This window comes from Canis aureus, chromosome 27 (assembly GCF_053574225.1).
Source record: "Canis aureus isolate CA01 chromosome 27, VMU_Caureus_v.1.0, whole genome shotgun sequence".
In the NCBI taxonomy this organism is placed as follows: domain Eukaryota; kingdom Metazoa; phylum Chordata; class Mammalia; order Carnivora; family Canidae; genus Canis; species Canis aureus.
The window spans coordinates 6208455-6232598 of record NC_135637.1 but is presented as its reverse complement, the minus strand read 5'-3'; the positions used below and the strand labels follow the sequence as shown (position 1 = coordinate 6232598).

The following is a 24144-nucleotide window of genomic DNA, read 5'->3' as shown; positions in this document are numbered from 1 at the left end:
TGTCACTGCACAAGTGTCAAGCGAACATTTGGAGAGAGGGGGTTTCTTTGTGACATTGCGGTAATTATGTCAGACAAAGTCTTGCAGTATAGAGATTTCCAGAATTTGCAACAGTACGTAATTAAAATGCAGTATGTACTTTGAAAATGGAGTGTTTAGATTGGGATATCGCTTTGACGAGCTGTATTTTCCATAATGTGCCAGAGGTCTGGCTGACATAGAAGTTATTTTCCCCCCAAATTGGCTCAATCTCTCCAGGGAAGCTCTTAATCATGACTGCCCACCTGTGTTCTCTCTCTCATATCCTCAGGCGATGGATCTGGAAGTCCCAGTGCTGGCCAGGAACATCCCCGGGAACGCGGCCGTGGTGAAGCATGAGGTCACAGGGCTGTTGTTCTCAGACCCTCAGGTAAGGATGGGGTCCCTGTGATCAGCTTATCTGGAATGGTTTTCATGGGCATTTCACTTGGAGACTCCGCGGTTCCCATGTTTTCACCAGTGCCCAGTGGTTCCCCCTCACATGATGGGAGCCCCAAGTGTGGCGCGTGTCCGCTGTGGCCACAAGGGTGGACACGTGATTCAGAAAAACCTAGAACAGAAACTCAAACACAAGACCTGCGCCTGTTCCTGATTCTGCCTCCAACGTGCGACATGGCCTTGAACAAGTCAGGTCACTTCTGAGCTGCTTGGATTTCTGATCCAAAGCGGATGCTCCTCAGATACAATCTTCTATTTCTAGCAACCTACTGGTTTTCAGAAGATTGCCACATATCTGATCACTGCAATGCCTCCAAACAGCGTGCAGAATAAGCTGAGTACTCGTGCATATGCACGCACCTACACGTGTATTTGAAAGTAACATATAGGATGGTGCAGCTGAGAGTGGACACAGCCTGGGCACGTGTGTGCATAGGACCTCGAGGAAGCATGTGGGGGTCCCGAGTGTGCCTGTGCATGTCTGCCTACAGTTGAACCCCCAGGGACTGCTTGCAGGGCGTGTGGCCTGGCCTGAGTCTCCAAGCTCTGTTTTCTCCTCCGGACAAGCGGAGCTCATTGGCCCTCTGCCTCCTGGAAGTGTGACAGAGGCTGAAGGAGGGATACACCAGACTGAGTGTGTTCATGGCACGCAGCCAGAGCTCTGGACCTGCTGTCACCACAGGAGAGGGACCGCTGCAGCCTGTGCCTTGTGTCAGGCAGCAGTAAAGAAGACTCTTAGCCCCAAGTCTTGTTCTTTTAGTCTTTGAAAATTAGGTTCTACCTACCAGCGTCTTTATTAAAGCACATATCATATTCAGGAATACAGGGATTTATACTTAAAAAATTATAGTCAAGTCAAATATTTGAAAATTCAGGTTTCAGATTTCCTATGGCAGATGCTTAATCCAAGAGAGCTTTCTGTTTCCCTTGCTACAACCACGGTTCACCTGTTTTCACGGCTGCCTGGCGCGCTAGCTCCCCCGGGGGGCCGACCGCAGCAGCAAAGGGGGCCTAACCACTAATGCCTTCCCTCTCCGCAGCAACACCTACCAGCCAAAGCAGTATCAGGACAGGGAGACTTTGTAGTAGTTACTTGTCTCTTCTCCAAACAAAGGTTTATTGCTTTGAACCACATTCTGGATCTCTGGAATCAATGCCAGCCAAGCTTTTAGGTCAGACAGTAGTGTCTCCACCCTGGTAAAGGCACTTTATTTTCATCTCTCCAAACTCAACAGCTATTTATTTCATAGCTCAATTTCAGAGCTCTCTAAGTGGTCAGTGAGTGTCTGAACATGAGGGCAGAAGCATTTTGGCTTTCTTATTTCACAGAGCTTCCAGCAAGCGATTCCTTCTGGCATTTGCAAATCAGTGTCCCACCGCCGACAGGCTCGTGTCAGCTCTGCTCGCAGACGTGCTGCAGCACACGCAGAGCTAAGTCTAGGATTTATCTCGATTCCAACATCTCAACATTGGTTTCACAAAGGATGTTTAAAAAAAAATAAAAAAGAACACTTTAGATTTCACATGGGGAGAAGGTTGTGTTTTCTAACACACTTTAAAAAGTGCGCTAGACGTGGCTGTCACACCCGGCTTTGTTTTGTCTGCTTTATGGTGTCGACGAGACTTAATCAAGCGCAGGGTGGGAGCTCGCCTCAGAAACCTAAAATGCATTTTCAAGAAGCCAGCAAGTGTGGTTCTAGTCCTCTCGTGGAGAGGGGCTCAGGTGGCATTAGCCCCTGGCTGGTTGCCAGAGGGTGCAAGATTTATTTCAAATCTGTATCCAGATATGCATCAGAAGCAGCATTTCACCTGTTAAGAGGGATCTTGTGCACCGGTGCCAGCCTGCTGAAGTTGGTGTATAGTGTAAACTGAGAGTGCGGCCCAGGCTGAGCTAGCTCTGAGTGAGCTCTCTGTGCCTGATGGAGAGGCTGCAGCAACCTGACGGGAAGAGGTGAGGTCGCCAATCGCTGTCTCATGTGCTAGACCCCGGTCACCCAGCCTTCAAACAGCAAACAAATTTCACGAAGCCTTTGCCTGAAGGATGTCAGGGGTTGTCAAAGGGCATCGCTTAACTTCTAGTTTATTTGGTGAACTTTTGTATAAAACTAAACCAGGGCAGCCCAGGTGGCTCCGCGGTTTAGCGCCGCCTTCAGCCCAGGGCCTGATCCTGGGGTCCCGGGATCCAGTCCCACATCAGGCTCCCTGCACGGGGCTTGCTTCTCCCTCTGCCTGTGTCTCTGCCTCTCTCTCCCTCTCATGAATAAATAAGTAAAATCATAAATAAATAAAATCATAAATAAATAAATAAATAAATAAATAAATAAATAAATAAAACCAGCAGTGGGAGCAGACCCGTGACCTGCCACCTGAGAGCGCAGCCGTACTCTGGCGTCCCCGCCCCGGCCCTCGCCCCCTGTTGCCCTTCCTGGAGCCCTGTCTTCAGGATCTATGAGAGCCTGTACATCCTGGGCCATGGCTCCGGTTCGGGGCCAAGCTGGCCGTGTGTGCGGGTGCTGTGTCCCAGAGCCCCCCGCGGCCCTTAGGTCTGGCCACAGAGAGTAAAAGCTCAGAGTGGCGGCAGATACCAGCTTAATACCTTGGTCAGTCCCGAAGGCAGGAGGGGAGGGGCGTATGATAAGTAAGTGTGGCCTCGGTGTTGGGAGGCAGGAAACAGAAAAGAAGCGGGTTTGAGGCCCACTGGCGCGTGCTGTCTTGTCTGGGGGCGCCGGAGGAGCCAGGGGCCTGCACAGTGCCCACTGCCGGCTGCTCTGGGGACACAGCCCTTGCTGAGCGTGAGGAGAGGCTGGAATTCACCAATTTGTAAATGTCAATAATTCAGTCGGTTATTGGTTTAAATACTCTATGGCCTATCCAAACACTCAGGGGAAGGAAGATTTGCCAGGCAGGCCACCAGACAGATGTCTGCTCGGGATGAGGGCTGTGCCTTCTCTGAAGGAGCAGGGGATGAGACTGTCACCCACAGGAGTGACATTCCCAGTGAGGTCGTGTCCAATAGCATCTTCCTAAGCTCGGGACCACATCTTGTCCTCCAGACAGAAGACAAGGCGAGGGGTCCTCGGGCAACGTCAGAAGTGGAGGGGGCCCGACTGTAGGTCTCCGCAGCCAGAAAGAGGAGTTTGGGCTTGGCACGACAGGACCAGAGTGGTGTGTTCTGTCCGTCTCGGAGACAAGGCAGGTGAATCCGCTCCCGCCACACACCAGGAGGGTTAGGCAGAGAACTTTGCTCAAGGCCCCGCTGTGTGGCAGGCATTGTGCTGTGCTGGGTTCTGCAGGTAAGAGCTGAGGGGAGAGGCTCAGGGCCTCCGGGGCCTACAGTGTCAGCAGGTGCTTCCAGGCTAGGGCAGCCCAGCCTCTCCACCGTCCTCAGCTCCACAGGCACCACTCCCAATGGGATGTTGGCCCCCTGCGGCTTTGTAGGGCTTGACTCCTGGGACTCGCACAAGGTCTGCCCGGCGAGGATGAGGCCCGCCTCAAAGGAAGCAGGGAAGGGCTCTCACAGCAGGCAGATCCCCGTGTACTGAAGCTGGGGCGTGGGGACGTGCGGCTCGGGAGCTAGGGGGAGCACAGTGCGGCACGCGGGCCCCGCAGGGAGTGGCAGAAATGAACGAGAACTCACATGTAAGGTGTACAGGACACGGGACTAGGTGGGCATGGTTCTGAAGCGGCCCTCACAGTCCCCACGTCTTGGTGATAGGCTGTCATCTTTTTACATCACCCAGACATTTTTTTAATAGAAAAATCAACAACATAGCAATTAAATTAAAAAGTATCCATTATTGGCTATTTGGAAACAACCTCATATTTTTCCAGGACGCATTTTCTAGGACCCATCTGGACGGTCAACCAGGCCCTTTGGTTTCATGGTGCATCACCAGCTGTTCTGCGTCCACTGCCACTGCTCTCAGCCGAAGCCACGGGTGGCGATTCCATCCTTGTCTTTGTTCTCATGGACATAGGGCCAGTGCACTCCTTCTCCCCAGGGTACCCGCACACCAGAGGTAGAGTGTGCTTGTCAGAGCAGAGCAATTGCTTGAGCAGGGAGGGCACATGACCCAGACGGCTTGGTTACGTGCCATCTAGGGGCTCCTGCTTTGCCGCGGCCATTCTCAGAGCTGGTGGTCCTTGAGAACCATGGCTTGGAGCCACTACTGGCACCTGCAGGCATGGCTGGTGGCTGAGGTCAGAGGCAGGGCGAGCCGTGCCCACAACTAACAGGGCAGTGTGTGGACGGACATTCGTGTGGCCAAGGAGGGCAGCCACCAGCTGAGGTGCAACTGTCACCCTCTGTGGAGGGTTTGTGGCCCAGGTAGCCTCCCCCAGCCTCAGCAGGGCAATGCTGACCAGGAGCCTTTGCTGCAAAGCCCCCTGGGCGGCCTCCCAAAGCCCACTTCCTGAGGTGACCTCTTTCAGTTAACCCCATGTCATCCCGTGTCCCCGTAGCACAGCCAAGATGACTTCCTGGCAGATTTACTTCTACATTTCTCGAGGGCTTTGCTCTTTCTCTCTGACCTTCTGAGCCCCCGACCTGGCTGTGTCACTCTGCCCTCTGGAACCTTCTCAGGGCCAGCTCTCCTCCCACCGCATTCCCTCACATTCTGGTCTTTGCTTGCCAAGACTGGAGGAGGAGCACATGGGCCCAGAGCTGAACTGTCCAGTGTCGTTCCGTCCTGGCCGCTTACTGCTCCCTTTGCGGCCCTGGGCCCGGTTCCTGAACCTCTCTCTGCTCCTGTTTCTGTCTGAGGAAGGAGTCATGGGGATAGCACACAGTCCCAGTCCCTTTCTTCAACTGCAAAATCCAAAATGCGCTTGAAAAACAATTTGATTTTTTGGGAGTTTGGTGCCAAAACTGACTTGGCAGCAAAGTCGTATCTGAGCTGATGCAAAGTTATCTGTGGCTGTTTGTCCTGCTTTGTGTGACTATTCATACGTTTTGATTTGGAAATTGTGGTGTGTTGCATATGGGGCGCTGCTTAGAGCCACCATGGGGCCTACGGTAATGAGAGAGGGCATGAACCCCATCATGAGATCCCCCAGATCCTGGATTCTGAACGTGAGCTGCTCCCTGGCGGTAAGCATGTGACAGATGCTGGCTGTATGCTGATCTGTGGCCGGTCCAGCCCCGCTGGAGGCTCCAGGCCACACACCAGCTGCCCTCGGCAGAAAGCGTGTGAGAGCAGGCTCGTACCTCTCCTGGGCTTTCTCCTTGACTCGGGAGCAAAAGAGAAATGGAAGGGCATGAACCTTCCCAGCATGCCGGTCACAGCCGAGGACTGTCCCGTCCCAAGCAGCCCAGAACGGGGGTCAGGACATGCACCCAGGCGCCTTGCGCTCTGCCCCTCGCTCCTGGGCCTCGTGGGTTCAGGGACCTGGTCTGTGGGCTGCCTAGCTGGGTGTGAGCCAGGTGCCCTCCTACAGGATAGCCTGAGCTTTAGGGCTATTTCTTAGCATCCCCAGCCTGAAGCTGTTTTTATACAGTGGATTTTAGCTTCTGTTGGACAAGAGGGTCCATACAACTTCCAGAGGTGGTTGGAATGGAATGTTCCCCAAAACCGTCCCTGTTGAGAGCCACGTTCGGTGTGCGGCCTGCAGGGCCGTTTGCTTCTCCCTGAGATCCCCCTGCCCTATGATGTTAGGGTGACAGTATTATGACAAGGATCCCAACAGGGGTCTGAACATCAGTTCTGTCAGAGGGACTCCACTTCTCATCCCCTGAACCTTGGCGGTGCCTCCACAAGAGAAGGCAGGTCCCCTGCCCCTGATTCAGAGGGAAGTTTCCCAGCAGCCACTGGAGGAAAGGTGAAGTGCTCATTGTATGATGACGAAAATAGAACCATGCTCTTTTGTATAATTTTTTGTTGTTTTTTTAACTTCAGAAACATATAACTGGAGCCAGGGCTTGCACACCTGTGGTCCTAGGGTTGGACCATGTTCTGGGCCATGTTCTTAAAGTTTCACATGGCTCATTTAGCACGAGGTGCTTTTTTGTAGATACCCCAGGCTTTAGGCCTCTCTTGAATGGAGGATGTGGCGTCAAGTCCAGGCCATGGTTACTGTGGTGCGGGGTGGGTGCTCGGGGTCCCAGTCCTGGCCTAGAACAGTGTCGAGATGGGCCTTCGAGCTCTCACAGGTGTGGAATACCCACACATGGGTCCTGTGTATGCCCTGAGCGATTTTCAAGAGCAGATCCCAATGCTGCAGGAAGCAGATCCCGACACTGATGAGCAGCCCCTTCCTCAAGGAACTGTTTGGCAATCAGTTGACCGGTTTTCTGGCAAGTTCCACAGATGGCAGTGCAGAGAATCCACAGTGCTCTTGCTAACACGCTGATCAACTGGCACCTGTGCTTCTTTCCCGGGAGCAGTGCCGAAGCTCCTACTGCCTCATTGTCCAGGCCAGTCAGTGAGGCATCCTCACCTTGTCCTCGTGGGTGTCTCTGTCCACGCACTGTCATCCTCAGGGGGCAGCCCAGGCCTCAGGGCATGAGTGGGAACGGGAGATGCCAGGGAGCTCTGCTTGGGGCTCAGACACATCACCTCTGACTTAGTCTGTGGGTGGAGCACAGACTCTGGAGCTGGGAGAAAGACCCCCTCCAGCACATGGGAGGAGCCTGCACGGTGGTGCGCGTGTGCGGACAGAGGGCACATGGTCTGCCCGGCAAGAGCCTGGCCATCTGTCACCACGAGCATCTCAGGGTCCACAGGCGTGCACTTACATGTTCCCTCTGCTCACACAGGAGGGCTTGGCCCAGAGCCCCCGGGAATGAGTCTGACATCCCACGAGTCCGGGTTCCCTTTGCTTTTCCCGATGTTCTTCCTCACTCTCTGCCGCTCACACGGGGTTTGGTTGTGCTGCGGCCGGGGGCTTCCTCCTCGCCACCCACGGCTCTCTTGCTTTACCGAAGTCTGTGTTTCTGCTGGGTCTTCCGTGCGGACCGGAAACCATGCACTTTCTCAGGTTCCATCCCTAGAAGCTTCATCATTCAGTGCTCGGTTTGTAAAGTGGTCAGTGTTCTGTCGAAATCCTAAGAGGTGGCTGCCGCCGTGGTCTGCGGGTCAGATAATCCAAGATGTGACTAGTGTCAGAAAATAATAGACCGAAGTTGTAAGTGTCTTGAATAATTTTTATACGAACGTTCAATTATGAGGTAGGAATAAATGTGTTTCACTTTTATTATAAAAGAACACCAATTTACTAAAAAGTGTATACATAACACATAAAAATATAACTGCTGTATCATCAATATTGCTATTTATATTGCTAGCTATAAAGAGCTTTCAACATTTAGTTAAGAATAATTTTGAAAATACGTGGGCATTCTTTTTAAATGGCAAAGCGCCGCATGTTCACATGAGGCCTGGCTGTCTAATTGGAACTTGCATGGGCTTCGGGGGTTCCTGGTGATAATGATGGTGAAGTCTGCGTCAGGCTGTGCCAGGGCCCCATGTACCAACCCATTCATTCCTGCCAACACACCATGAGGCTGGTGCTTCCATCGTCCCTCAGTGACACACGAGAAAACAGAGGAAGAGAGAGGCTAAGGAATGTCCCCAAGGTCAATGGCGTGAAGGTAGGACATGAGGTCACTTGCAGGCCTCCGGCTCATGCACTCTGCCCTTTACTTTGTGCAACGTAACACACATGGATGCCCCCCTCCTTTCTCTCCATACTCTTGAACAATCGAAATCATTCTAATTCTTTCCGATTATGGAGCGGGGGTCCCCATGTGGATGGTCATCCTGGCACGTGTGTGCATGCATATGTGTGTGGGTTCATGTGACTTGTCACTCAGCCCACGTCTGAATGAACTCTCATCCCCCCTGAAAGCCACGTCTCCAGAGCACAGGAAGTGGATGAAGGAGATGCTGGAAGCTAACATGGGCACAGGCTTTGGGTGCCTTTGCTAAAGCTTGTCACCAGTTTATTTACACCTGTTTCTCTTCTACCTCCTTGCAGGAGTTTGTTCAGCTGGCAAAGAGACTGGTTAGTGATCCTGCATTAGAAAAAGAGATTGTGGCCAACGGAAAGGAATACGTGAGAATGTATCACTCATGGCAGGTGGAAAGAGACACTTACCAGAACCTCATCTGTACCCTCGAGGGGAGCACCGAGGAGTAAGGGTGCTGTCACACGCCTGCCCTCGGCCCCAGCCCAATGCCCAGCCCTGAGGGAGTACCCAGAGACGGGGCTCTGGGCCAACAGGTCCAGCTCTGTATGAATCAAGCCAGTTTAAATGAATCACCGATAAGCAACATCAGTTGTAAGGCAGGACCTCATCCAAAATCCATCTGGGCTTCCAGATAACATCCTGGATGTGTCTACCTGGTCAGTCCTGGTGGAGATGAGGATGCTCGTGGACACACGGGGCCAGGAGGGGAGCCCTGGAGAGAGTGGCCTTAGCTGCTGTAGGACTCTTGGACCAGCCATCCCCCTACAGACACTTCCCACCTGTCTTCTGATGACCTATGACTCAGTGTTCCACAAGCAGAAACTAAACTGAGACATGTCCACAGACAGGAGTCCACAGAATAAAACGTGTCGCTGTCAGTCCACAGAGACAGCCGCTGTGTGTTGGTGTTGTGCGCAGCATCGGCGAGAAATCGCTCCCCCGCCCCGCCTCCAGTTGCTGCCCCTGAAAGAGAGGTGCTGATGCTCAAGCACCTCACGAGGAGGGTTTTCATGCACAGTCACTATTTTAATGCCAAAGTGCAGATGTGAAACAGTGCTTTTCTATGCACACTGTAGACGGTCCCAGTTTCATACTTTGTTTAAATATCTTGTGTATCGTTTTCAGCTTGTTGAAGTCCAGGTTTGAATGCTCCAGAAGTAAACCTCCAGAGAGAACGGAGATACTGTGGCTTTGCATACGGAGGGACAATGCACGTAATGGGGCGCCGCCTCCCTCGGCTTCTCCTGGGCACCATCCTACCCCCTTCAGCTGTCCCAGAAAGCCGAATGCCACAGAACCTGTTGGATGGGCAGCTTCACATGGGTGTTCAGGTCTACAGAAGCAGACTGCGTGGGCTCTCCTGGCTGAGCCTGCCCACCTGTCACTGAGCCATAGCTTTCTACTGTGTCCAGAGTTGGCTCTTCTGCATGTTTCCAATGATGACACAGCATCTTCTTTCTCCCATCCCCTATGTCCTTTTTCCTTGCATCTCCCCACACCCTGCCCTCACTTACTCTTTCTGACCAGTGTCCTCTTGGAAAGCCAGGGGCTGATGCAGGAATGACAGTCAAAAGACCTCCCCACCCAAGGCCACCCTGACAAGAGAGGCCACTCTTTAAAGCAGTGGTTCCCAGCCTCAGCTTCTAAAAATCCTGGTTCCTGGGCTGCATTTCAGACCAGTAGCATCAGATCTCGGGGCTAGAGACACCCAGGCCTGAAGCTTCCCGGCGACCCAACATGCTGCCAAGATGGATGGCTACTGCCTTACATGGTCCATCTCAACAGGGACCAGAATTTCACAGTAAACAAACATCTGAGAAGAGGCTGGATGGTGATGTCATATTGAAAAGTCAATTCCAGAATGAAAAAGATAGGTTAAATTTGCCTTATGTTTAACATGATTGATTATGCCCATAAAATTGAAACTCTAAGTGCAGGGCCAAGAGATATTTCCCACCAACAAGTAGCTGACAAGCACAGCCCAGGACTTGTCAATGCTCCCCAGAGCTTCTCCCTCCTCTGAGCTTCACTTTTGTCTGGAATGTCTGTCCCACAGTCCTTGGAGACTGTCCCGCCCTCACCGGCTACCTGGTTCCAGGCCACCAGGGACCTGCCTGTGGTTCACGTTGCTCTCTGACACCTGTCCATCACTTTCATGGGATCCCTCATCTCTCACAAGATGTGCAATTTTACTTCTCAGTTGATTTCCAGAGGTGGTGGTATTTAAACACTTTGACCATGAAATAGTAAGAGGGACCAACCCTACCCAGGTATGGGGAGCAAGAGGATGTCACGATTACACCTGGTTGCACCTGACCAGAAATTCAAGGTAAAAGTGGCATAAGCAGGAGGGAAATGATTTTTTTTTCTCTCCCAAGTTCAGGGATGTGGCATTCCCAGGGGCAGGGACTCAGACCCTCCATCCTCTTGTTCCTCCATTCTCAGTATATGGCCATCTCTACCTCATGCAGCAGGTAGCTGCCCAAGCACTGCCATCATGCCTGATTTCCAAGCCACAAGAGGGTAAAAGGAAGGTGGGAACAGAGACTTACCTGTTTCCTTTCTTTCAGGACAATTCCTACCTCTAGTCACACACTGTGTCCCACACCCAGTTGCAAGGGACACTTGGGAATGCTGGCTTTACTCCCAGTAGCCATGTGCCCCTTAAAAATCAGGGAGGAGTCTATTATCAGAAGAGACAAGCAGATTGCGCATCAAGAGACAATCTGCAGGTGCTTGGCTATCGATATAGGCTGGTAGTAGACTCAGCAACCCCAGACATCCTATTACTAACCACTGGGTACCTTTGAATGCCAAGAGAAGCATTTTCCACAAGGTTTTAATTTACTTTTTCAAGTCATCCAGACACAGCTCACCTTCCCTCCCCAGGATTTCATTTGTATACAAGCCCTCCGCCAGGGCAGCATATCCATTAGAACTTCACACCCCGCAGCAACGGAATGAACGGCTCTGAGTCAGAGAACACATGAGTTTTCACTTGAATCTCCTAAAATGTTCATTCCCTTTGGGTGACACACAACTGACCCTGGAAGACACAACAAAGCGATAAAGTGTATCGACGACGTGTATGTGATCTCAGCCACGAACGTGGTCCTGGTAGCCCCAGGTCCTTGTTCACGGTGGAAGGTCTTGGGAAATTGGAATCTTTTTGGAAGGGATCCATACTTCGAGTTCGGCTGAGAACAAAGAAGAATTTGTCTTATAAAGAAGATACAGTGAAGTTCCTTTGGCCTAGCTCTTAGGCCCTACAGATCATGTGTGAAACAAATGCTGCGCAGTGCGAGCTCTGGTGGAAGCCCCCCGCATGCATGCAGGCTGAGTGTGCACACACTGCCCTGCACACAGAGTCTGGCTCACAGGTGAGTTTGCGCAGTGCTGCATGAGGTCAGGGGAAGCCAGCCCTGAATGCCTGGGTATCCTATGGTCAGGATTTTAGGTGGAGAGCTGAATCCCTAAGCAGGACACGGGGAAGCCCTCCCTGTTTCCTGTTTTCATATCACCTGTGTTCCATGCTCTCATCCAGCAAGCACTTACCTGGACAGCAGACAGTGGCCGTGCACTGGTGCTCCAGGGCCGGGGACCCAGCTGTCAACCAACGGAGCTCCCTCCCTCTCAGGGCTTCCCTGCCCCAGGAGCCTCCCCACTGCGTGGATGCGGACCAATGCCTGCGCCAGGCTTTACTAAATCCTGGAGTCAAGCCACACAGAGTCCTTGGGGTCAGAGTCGGGGAGGACATAGCCACAGAACCACGGAGCCCCAAGGGTCTCGGAGTGGAAACCACAGCCAAGGGGGGACAAGCAGTTTCTGGGAGAATCTCGCAGACTCTACAGGAGCTTCTGGTACAAATACGGATAAGGTGGGGGTGTCCTCGAGTTCATAGGAATGACTTTATCTTTATCTGTGGCCACATCTCTTTTAAAGAGATTATTTTACAATCTATTCCATTCAGACTCGTAAGTAGGCCTTGGAAATCCAGGCTGAGAGAAGCGTGTTTCCAAAAATGAATGCAATTCAGCTAAATGGCAAAAGCTTTCTCCGCAGGGAGGAGAAATGAGCGTGGTGCAGCCTTGCTCAGCAGAGGCCCTGGAATCACCCTCACGTCCCCAAGCCTCTGCTACCAGAAGGGTTGCGCTCCACCGAAAACGGATTTTCTTCTTTATCATCTAATAGAAAAATATGCTAAGTATTTCCTGCAAACCAGAAAGGTTAGGAACCAGATGTCTGCAAGAACCTGGAGAGCGAGGAGCTCCATCTTTCTGCCAGGGAGCTTTCTGACTTGGTTTTTGGTGTCTGTTCCCCCATTTACAAATACCCAGAAAAACCACTTACAAAGTCTGAAGACCTGCTGATTGCCACCTGCTAAGAAGGCTTCCTTCCCTCTATTTCCCTGGCCCCTCTGCCCGGACCTCTGGCCCCATTTAGGGACTCAGCAGGCATATAAACAACGGGGACTGGAAGGCACCGCAGGTCTGTCACTGAGAGTGAACGTTAGGTGACCCCCTGTGTCCCCGGCACAGTGCTCAGTGCTGGCAACAGAGACTGTCCCCCAAGCCCCAAGCCCCTGGCGAACAACAGAGGTTAAGAAATGTCCCCAGCAACATGAAAGACTCCTAACTCTGGGAAACGAACTAGGGGTGGTGGAAGGGGAGGTGGGCGGGGGGTGGGGGTGACTGGGTGGCGGGCACTGAGGGGGGCACTTGACGGGATGAGCACTGGGTGTTATTCTGTATGTTGACAAATTGAACACCAATAAAAAATAAATTTATTACAATTAAAAAAAAAAGTCCCCAGCTTTCACGTTCTGGAAGGGCCTTACTGCAGAGGACCGCCTCCCCACAGGACTCCGGGGCCTCAGGGACGGCGCCCCTGCCCCCTGCCAGCCGGCCCAGTCGCCACAGGTCCCCGCTGGCTCTCTTCAGGCCTGGGCTGCCGCGCTGCTCCCCACTGATCCGTCAGCCTTGTCTAAGACCCCGTCCTCTCGGGGCCTGGCTGTCCCCGCTGGGCCAGCCACACCCCTGCCGCTCCCCCACCCCATTCTCTCCAGCCGCGTGGGCTCCTCCCCATAAAATAGAAGCCGTGTTCCAACCCCCACGAGATGCCTACAGCTCTGATGGTCAGAGTGCCCTCCCCATTGTCAGAATCCTTGAGAATCCTGAGAATCCCGCAGAGAAGATCCCTCTGTACCCAGCAGGATTTGCTTCCCATTTGGTGGGGACTTCTCCACAATACCTCAGTGCTCACAATTTCACTCTGCCTCTCCCTCCCTCTCCCCCTGTCTGTCTCTCCCTGTCGCTCTGATGCTACATGGGACCATCTCCATATCCCATCCAGGAGTCGGACAAGCGTTCAAACCAGGTCAAAGGGAGGGAGCTGAAAGGGGCCAGAATAGGTGACCTCCAAGTATGCCCCTTTGGTACCTGGGCTATTCTGAGCTGGAGGCCACTGGGAATGAACCGATGCTTCCCTCACCTGACTCGGAGCTCGCACTTCTGAGAAATGAGGTCTGCCATAAATCCCCCTCCCAGGGCACTTGGACAGCCGTTGACCTGCATGCACGAACTTAACTAAATAACCCTGATCTCCCAAGAGTTCCCTGTATATTTACCTGCCCACACTTTACTGCCCTGGAAGCTCAAAAGCTCACTTTACTTGTAACTTCTCCACAGATGCATTGTCCTTTGTTCAAACGGGTTTTGTAAAAGCCTGACCACCACTTTGGGAGCTCATTTCATTTTCTGTGAGCTCTCGCCCCATGAGCATGAGAAATAAGCCCTTTCTTCCTCTTCCTGGGACTGGGTTTGCAGGCCCTCATTCATAGAACCTACAAGGAATCTCCTCCCCTCAGAACCATCAGTTTTTTTTTTAATTTATTTTTTATTGGTGTTCAATTTACTAACATACAGAATAACCCCCAGTGCCCGTCACCCATTCACTCCCACACCCCGCCCTCCCTCCCCTTCTACCACCCCTAGTTCGTTTCCCAGAGTTAGCAGTCTTTACGTTGTCTCCCTTTCTGATATTTCCCACACATTTCTTCTCCCTTCCCTTATATTCCCTTTCACTATTATTTATATTCCCCAAATGAATGAGAACATATAATGTTTGTCCTTCTCCGACTGACTTACTTCACTTAGCATAATACCCTCCAGTTCCATCCACGTTGAAGCAAATGGTGGGTATTTGTCATTTCTAATAGCTGAGTAATATTCCATTGTACACATAAACCACATCTTCTTTATCCATTCATCTTTCGTTGGACACCGAGGCTCCTTCCACAGTTTGGCTATCGTGGCCATTGCTGCTAGAAACATCGGGGTGCAGGTGTCCCGGCGTTTCATTGCATTTGTATCTTTGGGGTAAATCCCCAACAGTGCAATTGCTGGGTCGTAGGGCAGGTATATTTTTAACAAGATTCCATCAAAATCCTAGAGAAGAACACAGGCAACACCCTTTTTGAACTCGGCCACAGTAACTTCTTGCAAGATACATCCACGAAGGCAAAAGAAACAAAAGCAAAAATGAACTATTGGGACTTCATCAAGATAAGAAGCTTTTGCACAGCAAAAGATACAGTCAACAAAACTAAAAGACAACCTACAGAATGGGAGAAGATATTTGCAAATGACGTATCAGATAAAGGGCTAGTTTCCAAGATCTATAAAGAACTTCTTAAACTCAACACCAAAGAAACAAACAATCCAATCATGAAATGGGCAAAAGACATGAACAGAAATCTCACAGAGGAAGACATAGACATGGCCAACATGCATATGAGAAAATGCTCTGCATCACTTGCCATCAGGGAAATACAAATGAAAACTACAATGAGATACCACCTCACACCAGTGAGAATGGGGAAAATTAACAAGGCAGGAAACAACAAATGTTGGAGAGGATGCGGAGAAAAGGGAACCCTCTTACACTGTTGGTGGGAATGTGAACTGGTGCAGCCACTCTGGAAAACTGTGTGGAGGTTCCTCAAACAGTTAGAACCATCAGTTTTAACATCCACTTTGAATGAGTTACAAAGGTATAAGAATTGTTATTTTTCAAAAAAAAAAAAAAGAATTGTTATTTTTCAGTAAGTAGAATGGAGATGGAGTTTTGATCTGCAGGACTTAAATACAGTAAGATATTATTGTTTCTAGAATATTTTAATAGTTTGGCAGTAACTATTCTTTGAATAACTTCATAAGCTGAGATTCTGCCTTTATGCAAATTTTTCTAGTTTTTGGGAGCAGGATAATATACCAACATATTAACTGATAAGTATTTTTTGCATGCACACACTTGCATAATTCTTTATGCAAATGAGACCATTGAGAACTCATTGCATTTGGGGATGGTGATGGGCACATCCACCACCAAATTCAATAAGAAACAGTCAAATCCTTGGCTTTCAGTTTCTGAGGAGGGTTTTGAATTTCCTGGGAGAGAAAACAAGTCTTGAAAACCGAAGGTCTTGCATCAAAAAGCAGGAGTATTTGAAACAGAAAGGCTTTAGCTTTCAAAATGCAAGGTCTAGACAAATATCAGAAGCAAAATCCTGGAGGACTGGAGGCATACTTTAATTATCAGATTAGAGAGAACTGGATGAGGAGTCAGGTGATCGGGCTGGGGGTGGGGGAGCAGAGCCTGAGGCTGGACGCTGCCCCCCTCCACACTGCCTGGGGCATAAACTAGATACCAGACCCCTCTCCTCACGGAGCCTCTGCAGCCTGGTGAGCCCCAGAGCTGCATCATGGTCCCCAGGAACACTGGGGCAGGAAAGACATGACCTTATTTATACATAGCACCTGCTCTAAAATGCACGCAGTAACACAACCATTGAGGCAGGGTAGAACCAATTGATCAGCTGCCATTTAAAAGACAGATCTTTTTTTTTTAATTTATTTTTTTTATTGATGTTCAATTTACTAACATACAGAATAACCCCCAGTGCCCGTCACCCATTCACTCCCACACCCCGCCCTCCCTCCCCTTCTACCACCCCTAGTTCGTTTCCCAGAGTTAGCAGTCTTTACGTTCTGTCTCCCTTTCTGATATTTCCCACACATTTCTTCTCCCTTCTCTTATATTCCCTTTCACTATTATTTATATTCCCCAAATGAATGAGAACATATAATGTTTGTCCTTCTCCGACTGACTTACTTCACTCAGCATAATACCCTCCAGTTCCATCCACGTTGAAGCAAATGGGGGGTATTTGTCATTTCTAATAGCTGAGTAATATTCCATTGTATACATAAACCACATCTTCTTTATCCATTCATCTTTCGTTGGACACCGAGGCTCCTTCCACAGTTTGGCTATCGTGGCCATTGCTGCTAGAAACATCGGGGTGCAGGTGTCCCGGCGTTTCATTGCATTTGTATCTTTGGGGTAAATCCCCAGCAGTGCAATTGCTGGGTCGTAGGGCAGGTATATTTTTAACTGTTTGAGGAACCTCCACACAGATCTTCCTCACAGTTCCCAAGAGGAGGGGGCATGCCCTGCTCCCAGGGCCCCATGGGAGCACCAGATCTTGGAGAGGACCTTTTGACAGGAGCTGCAGCCTCCAGTGGAGGGATGCAGCCCAGCTTCCATGGGTCCCTGCAGGGAGCAGCCCCTTGCTCTCCATCTTCATCCTGTTCTCCTGGGCAGAGCCCAGCTGGAAGCAGCAGGTCAGCAAGCCCCCTGCTGTGGTCCTTACAAGCGAGTGCCTGGAGGCAGAGTGTGGATGGAGAGGAGTGGACAGTGTGCATGCTGGGGTGCTTGCGAGATATCCAGCTCCATTAGTTCTGAGGCTGCCATAACAAATGGCCACAAATATAAAATATTTATATGTAAGATACATATGTAATGAATTTGCTATGATTTATAAATTATAACAATTTATCATAAATTAAGATTATACACATTTATAAAATAATTAATATGTATTTATAAGCTTATAAATAAAATAATACAAGTCAAAATGATCTATAATTTAAAATGAAATTAACTTATTAAATTTACTAATATAGTTTTAAGATATCTATAATTAAAAATTATAATTAAAAACTAACTTATGTCTATAAATATTTTTATATATAACCAAATATATAAACATAAAGAGGTGATTATTTATTAATTTTGTTAGAGTTAAAATTATACTAAAAAGGAAAATTGCAGTAAAAAGGAAAATTTCTACAATTATATATGCTATATATAATATATACATATACATACATATACATATATAGTGTATATAATTGAAGATATATAATAATATATAAATATTTATTATATATTTATTTTATATAGTCATATATTTAGTATATACAATATATATAACTATATATGTAGTTTTATATATATATATATATATATATATATATATAACCTATATATACACACACATAGTCTTTGACCAAGCAATTTCACTTTCTGGAATTTATCCTTAGGACATAATCAGGGGTGATCAAAAAGATTTATGTAGAAAGTAGAGCCATCACAGCATTAATACTTAAGATTTCAAGCAATGCAAATATCCAGAAATAACCAATTAATTTATAAGGTTTTTATATAGTTAAGACATGAGATAGTGTGCCACCCTTAGAAACTATATCATAATAGAGGACATAGTCACCTTAGTACGTGGAGTATGATCTCAGTTTTATTAAAACTTATGCATATATGTGCATAAACCAGAACTTGTAACTCTACATGTACATGTATTGGGGTGATGAAGTTATAGGTGATATTTATTTTTGTAGGCATTTTTTTCTATAGTTTTCTAGTTTTCTAAAAGAAATATATTATTTTGTTGTAGGTTAAAAACTATGTTTGTTGTTTGTCTTAATGAAGGAAATGAAGCAGGGAAATTCATCATTGAGACCAGACTTCTCCATCTCTCAGTGGCTATTTCTCAAGCCCCACCAGATCCAAAAACTCACATGCGGTGCCTACGTGTTGTCTCTGGAACATAGAGCTGAGGGCATGACATAAAATGAAGGGCATCCTTCCCTGTTGTTTCTGGGTGTCTCATTGGAGCTCCTTCTTCAAAAATAGTCTTGAAATCATCAAAAGCTAGTCTCATGTTTTGTTTTAGTATTTCCCAGGCTCCTTGTTTAAGGCTGTATTTTGATCTTCTTGGAAATAGTTAAGGAAATGGTAGCAAACCAGAAGATTGACATAAACTTAGGGCAAGGTCTAAATACAGTCTTGGAACTGAAAGGCAAACTACCCAGGCCAGCTCCCGACTTCCACCTGTGAGGGTTTCCGGGGAGAGATTTGGACTCAGTCTCCCGTCAAATATAGTGTGCTGTACGGCCAATGCACTTCTCAACCCAGTTGAAATTAGCGGTTTTTGTGACCGTCAGCTTCTCAGCCACGTCCAGTTGGTAGAAGACTCTACGATGTGAAATCCTGACATTTGTAGCAAGTGTGCTCAGTGGATCAATGGCAGACATTGGGGTGCCAGTTTCAATTCACAGGAGCTTAGGGTGATCTGAGCACCTAACGGCCAGCTCAGGAGTGCAAGATTACCCAAATCTGACCTCTCAGAGCTTAAATTTTCTTCCATTACTTAATAATCTCAGGAGAATCTGATAATCCCCAGAGAGGGAGGGGGTTTATTTTTCCTGGCGAAGAGCAGTGATGATGAAATACATTGAAAAAGAAAGCTGGCCCTCCTTCTATATGAACCATTTATAACTCTAGCCAACTCAAAAACACATAATTAATATCCCATTATAATTGCACGCAAAAGCATCATCCATCTTCGAACTTTCTTGTCCTTCCACCCGTTAAGCTGAGTCCTTACTGCTGAGTGGTGAAGCTCAGAGACAATGCGGTAGTTGGGGGAAAACTTTTCTGGTTCATTTTATTTTCTGCCCATAACACTTCCAAGAAGAAAAAAAAAAAACAAAAAAAACAAAGGAACAGTTTGTCAAGGGCTTGTCCCATGCGATGGAGGCTTCCATGTGGAAACCAACTATTTAATGCCTCAGCGGGACCCGAGAATTTTCCATTAAGTTGTCCAGTGTAATCTCATCATTCGGGAAGAAGTCCTCTTTCCTCTGTTCTTCTGGGTTGAATGGAAGCCAAGACGTGAGCACGTCCACACTAGCTCCATCTCAGTGCCCCGCTTCGTAGTCGGGGAGGAATTCTCAGAGCTCACTCTCAAGATGTGTTATTTACTACTTTGTTCTTAACTGATTTGTGAGCATGGCTTTCCATGGTTTGTTCTTTCGAAATGGACCCTGGGTGATTATCCCCAGGCCTGCTCCAGGCTTCCAACTGCAATCGGCTCTGATCTCATCCAGGTTGACCTCATGTGAGATTCGCTCATTTATCCATCCATGCATTGTCTCAACAAGCAATTGTGAAGCACTTGTTAGGTGTCAGACCCTGTTGCACCCCAGACTGCGGCCATGAGCCAGGACAGGCAAGCTCTTCCCCCTCGAGAGTGGTTACAGGCTGGAAGGCACACAGATCAGGTTTTAGGAAGATATTTCCAGGTAGTGACATGTGTGGTGAGGAGATAGAACAGGGCTTCTGAGTGGCTGGGGTGTGGGTGAGCAGGTGAGATCTGTGGGCCCTGAGTCAGGGAGGGGCCCTTGCACCACAGTGGGAATGATGGGAAGGGTGGAGGTGTGCCAGCAGCTGGAAAGAGAACTTGTCACTCTTCCCAGAGTGGGAAGAGTAAATGCCAGCGTGCTGGAGGGGAAGGGAGCCCCTGTGCTGGGGGAGTAGGGGAGGAGGCCACTGTGTATGGAGCTCATGAGTAAAGCATAGCAAGGTGGGCAATGAGCTTGGGTCTTGGGAGCCCTTGATGGCAAGGGGTCTTCAAGTCTGAGTTTTTAGCATGGTCAGACTTCGCACTTGTACAGAGGTGGGTTGTAGGGAGCAGATGTGTGCAGGAGGAGACGAGCCATCATGGAGGCTTGCAGAAGATAGCAGCCTGGACTCCGACCCACCTGGCCCCAAGCATAAACAGGCTGTGGTGGTGGCTCTGGGGTGGGGCCTCCTGCCAACACTGCCGCTGGGGCCCGTAGGTTTTCCAGAAGTGCCAAAGCAACAGTTCACCTGTAGGAGCTCTGCTACAGGGTGACCCAGGAGGACAGGCTCCAGGAGCACGTCTGCTACCCACACTGTGGCTCTCAGAGCTGGGCTGACTTTTACAGAGATTTCGCCAAGGCTGCCCCATTGGGAAAAGCAGTAACTGCAGACACTCGTGTGCTTCCTGTATGCCAAGCACCAGCCACTTAGCCACCTCGTGCTGGGCAGCAGGGTCCCGGGGGCCAATGCTGACGCCCCAGGGAAGCCCAGGTTCCCAGGGACCTCGTGTAATGTAACTGAAGTATAGTTAAAAAAAAAGATTTGAAGCTCCCTAAGAATCAGACATATGTTTGATATTGTTAACTTTTTCCCCCCAGTGCTAGAAGCTAGAGGCACATTTCCTGCATTAATGCACTTAGTCCTTCTATCCACACTGTGAGGCATGAGCTAGGACTACTGCCCATTGTGTGGATGGGGACACTGAGGCACAGGGAGTGGATAGCTGGACGACGTGCTGTCTGGTTCTGGCGACCACCACCTCAGCCACGTGCTGGGCTCCTTGGTGGAACTGGAGAGGCTGATGTTTGAACTAATTAGGAAGCCTCTGCACTCATTCCCATCCGCACTGATTGCTACGGCTGCTGTAACAAATGACCGCACACTCAGTGGCTTAAAGCATTTATCCTCGGACAGTTCTGGAGGCAGAAGCTTTACATCAAGGTGTTGACAGAGCTGCCTTTATTCAGGAGGCTCTCAGGGAAAATGATTTCCTTCCCTTTCCAGGGTGAGGGGCTGCCCACGCTCCTTGCATTAGAGACCCACCCTCCATCTGCAAAGCCAGCTGCTCAGCACCTTCTGACCTCACCTCTCCTCTCACTGTGACCCCCTGTGTCCCTCCTCTCCGAATCTGTCAGCTCATGGCCCCCCGGATGATCCAGGACAATCTCCTTGCCTCGAGATCATTAACTTAATCACATCTGCAAAGTCTCCTTGGAGCATGGAAGGCAACCTCTTCATCCACAGTTTCCAGGGTTTAGGATGTGAACTGGGGAGGAGGGGTTCACATTCTATTTGCCATGTTATCTAAATGAAGAGTTGGGGAGAGAGCCTCGCACAAATCTGATTAATCCACATTCTTGGCTTCTGCAGACCCATTTGTGCTGGGTTCCCCTGTGAGTGCATCAGTCTGGGAATCAAGCAGTAAACCTATGTGATCAGCTGCCCTTCTACTTAGTGGACATTTATTAAATCCTACGACATGCATTTGTTAGCACATGTGGCACTGAGTAGGTTCTTAGTAAGATTTTGTGGAATCTGAGTGATAAGAGTGATCGCGTGTATGTGTATTGTTCACTCGTGTCCCAGGCACTGTCCTGCTGTATTACTTGGAATATGTGCATTCTGCAGGAAGGCAGGAGAGCCATCTCTGGTGGTGGTGCTAATGCATTACCAAACTTCCATTTTTGCTAAGTTTATACACTTTCCCATTATTTTCAAGGTTTGCAGTCTGTAGAAATAACTCTCAATGCTGTTGGGCTTCTAATTTTGGCTTCTTTAGACGACTGTTTCCCTGGGAATAGGAGTGAAGATTAAAATTGGGCCTGAACAGTTGGAATTTATCAGGTGTCAATGAACCATTTCCCTTAATCGCCCTTCTGAAAGCCTAATTGCTCTTTTCCACACTTTGACTTTCATTAAAATGATCAGCAAAGGTTTCAAAGGGGAATCCAGACAGAGAGGTGGTAAGACTGCCAACGACCCCAGTGCCTTGCCAATACACTCATGGAGGGTCTTGTCTCCCCACCCATGGGTGAGAAGCACTGTCCGGCCTTTTGACTCTCTTTAGCAAACAGAATGCAACAGAACCAGTGTCTCATGGGTTCTGAGTCTGGACCCCAATAAGGCTTGCATGCTTCTGATTGCTTTCGTGGGAACCTGCCGAATTGCCACCATGCGAACCAGCGCAGGCCATGCTGGGGGCTGAGAGCCCTGGTGGATTTGGGGGGAGGCACTCCAGACTATCTGCCCATGGCCAACACAGATGCGTGTGCGAACTCAGCCACAGTCGGCACGCGATTCATGAGCAACAATTATAATAATCAGTCATTAAAATAATTAGAAACTATATCATGTATTACAATGAATAAATGACAATAAAAAGTACACCATTTCATTTTTATGTCACGAACCTTTGTGCAGGTCTGTTATGAAATAAACAGGTATACAAAACGGAGAGTAAACTTTGTGGGAGCTCCTTGGGCTAGGTCTCACCGAATCACTGAGACGCTGCAATGTTGCTGTCAACAATTTTTCCTTTCTTAAGATTTTATTTATTTATGAGAGAGAGAGAGAGAGCAGAAGCAGGGGGGAGGAGGCAGAGAGAGAGGGAGAAGCAGACTTTCTGCAGAGCAAGGAGCCCAACGACGTGGGGCTGGATCCCAGGACCCTGGGATCATGACCTGAGCCAAAGGCAGACACTTCACCGACTGAGCCACCCAGGAATCCCGCTGCCAGCATTTTCAAGCACCATATTTTTTATCAAGCTCTTATTCTAAGGATGTGGTGTGATCTGAGTCAGTTTTTAATTGAGATATTTCATAAAGAAATTCTGATTTTGACCTCTTCTAAGAAAATGAAATGTCTGAAGATGCCGAGCATGCCTTCCCCAAGGGCAGCGATGCGCAGAGCGGGCTTCCCGCTGCTGCATCTGCGCTATGCCCGCCTCCCCACTGCCCGCTAAGTTCTGAGTCTGCTGCTGGCTGCAGAGCTCCACGTGAGGCGTGACCACACGGGACGACCGCACTCTGACCTCTGGCCCACCTTGCTCATCTAAGGTTGTGCATTCCACAGAGACCTGTACTGAGACCTGATTGTGCCACCTGCTAGCCATAGCAACAAGTATGTGGCTCAGATTGCTTTATGCCTCAGTGTCCTCATCTGTAAAATGGGAATATGAAGGTAGCTACTTTATAGGCTTGTTGTGAAGTTCAAAATAACTTAGGGCACGCAAGGTGATTTGCCTGGTGCCTGGCACCCTGAAAGCACTAGGAAGTGTTTTCTATTATTTATTATGATTATTACCTGTGTTACCAGCTGCGCTTTGTAAGTACATGAGTTTCCAACCCCTGATCTAGTTCCCATCTACTGCTTTATTTCCCACTCTGTTCCTGTGTTGTGAAACTATACCAGTAAAAAGAAAGGACAGCACCTGGAAAATACATGGGAGACATTGTAGGATTCCTAATATGGAGATTTCCAATTCCCTGTTGAGGTTTCCACAGACTCCATGGCAGGAAACAATCCTACAGTCATGTTGCCTTTAAGAAAAGGCCATGGGTGCCCACGGATGCCGTCACTTTTAAGACAGCTTAGAGGAAAATACTAAAATTAAGGATGTGATGCCCCGGGATGAAGAAACCTCTTTTCTGAAAGGCTGCTCCGGAACGAGACTTTTGTGAGTGCGCAGACCGTCAGGATGGCATGTGCGCACAAGTGATAGCTTTTAAAAATTAATTGAATATTAAAAAAATTAACAATTAAACATTCTTTCTTCTGTAGTTCCACGAACTTTAACACACGTATAGACCATGATCAGGACCCAGGAAATTCCCTGGTGCCGTCCCTTCCTGCTCCTGTCCTCCCTCCCATCTCTGGCGACAGAAGGGGATGGCGACTTCTCCATCAGCACTGGTGGTGTTGTTTTGGGTTTCTTTTTCTGAAGACAGTACAGAAACAGAAGCAGGTGATATGCCTTTGGAGACTGGCCAACATCATTTTTAATAACACAAAATTGAAGAGGATCCTCCCTAAGAGGATGCTCCCAGAGGAATAGTTACATAAACAGGTGCAAACACTGTATGAAACACCATACAGCAGTTAAAAAATTAGGCATACGTGTATTAATACTGATAAAATTCCACGACATATTATTATAT

At 48.8% G+C, this 24144-nt stretch overlaps 1 protein-coding gene across 4 annotated transcripts in view; it reads left to right on the top strand.

Annotated features, from left to right (window-relative positions):
- Window positions 1-9049, top strand: part of GLT1D1 (glycosyltransferase 1 domain containing 1) — an 89554-nt gene extending 80505 nt beyond the window's left edge. For 3 of the 4 annotated variants that reach the window (XM_077875238.1, XM_077875239.1, XM_077875244.1), the window contains 2 exons: window positions 311-409; window positions 8452-9049. In XM_077875238.1, coding sequence (XP_077731364.1) covers window positions 311-409; window positions 8452-8613 — 261 coding nt within the window. In that variant the 3' untranslated portion in view covers window positions 8614-9049. The remainder of the gene's footprint in view (window positions 1-310; window positions 410-8451) is intronic. The other variant, XR_013366369.1, reaches the window with a different exon arrangement.
- Window positions 9050-24144: the final 15095 nt, after the last annotated feature.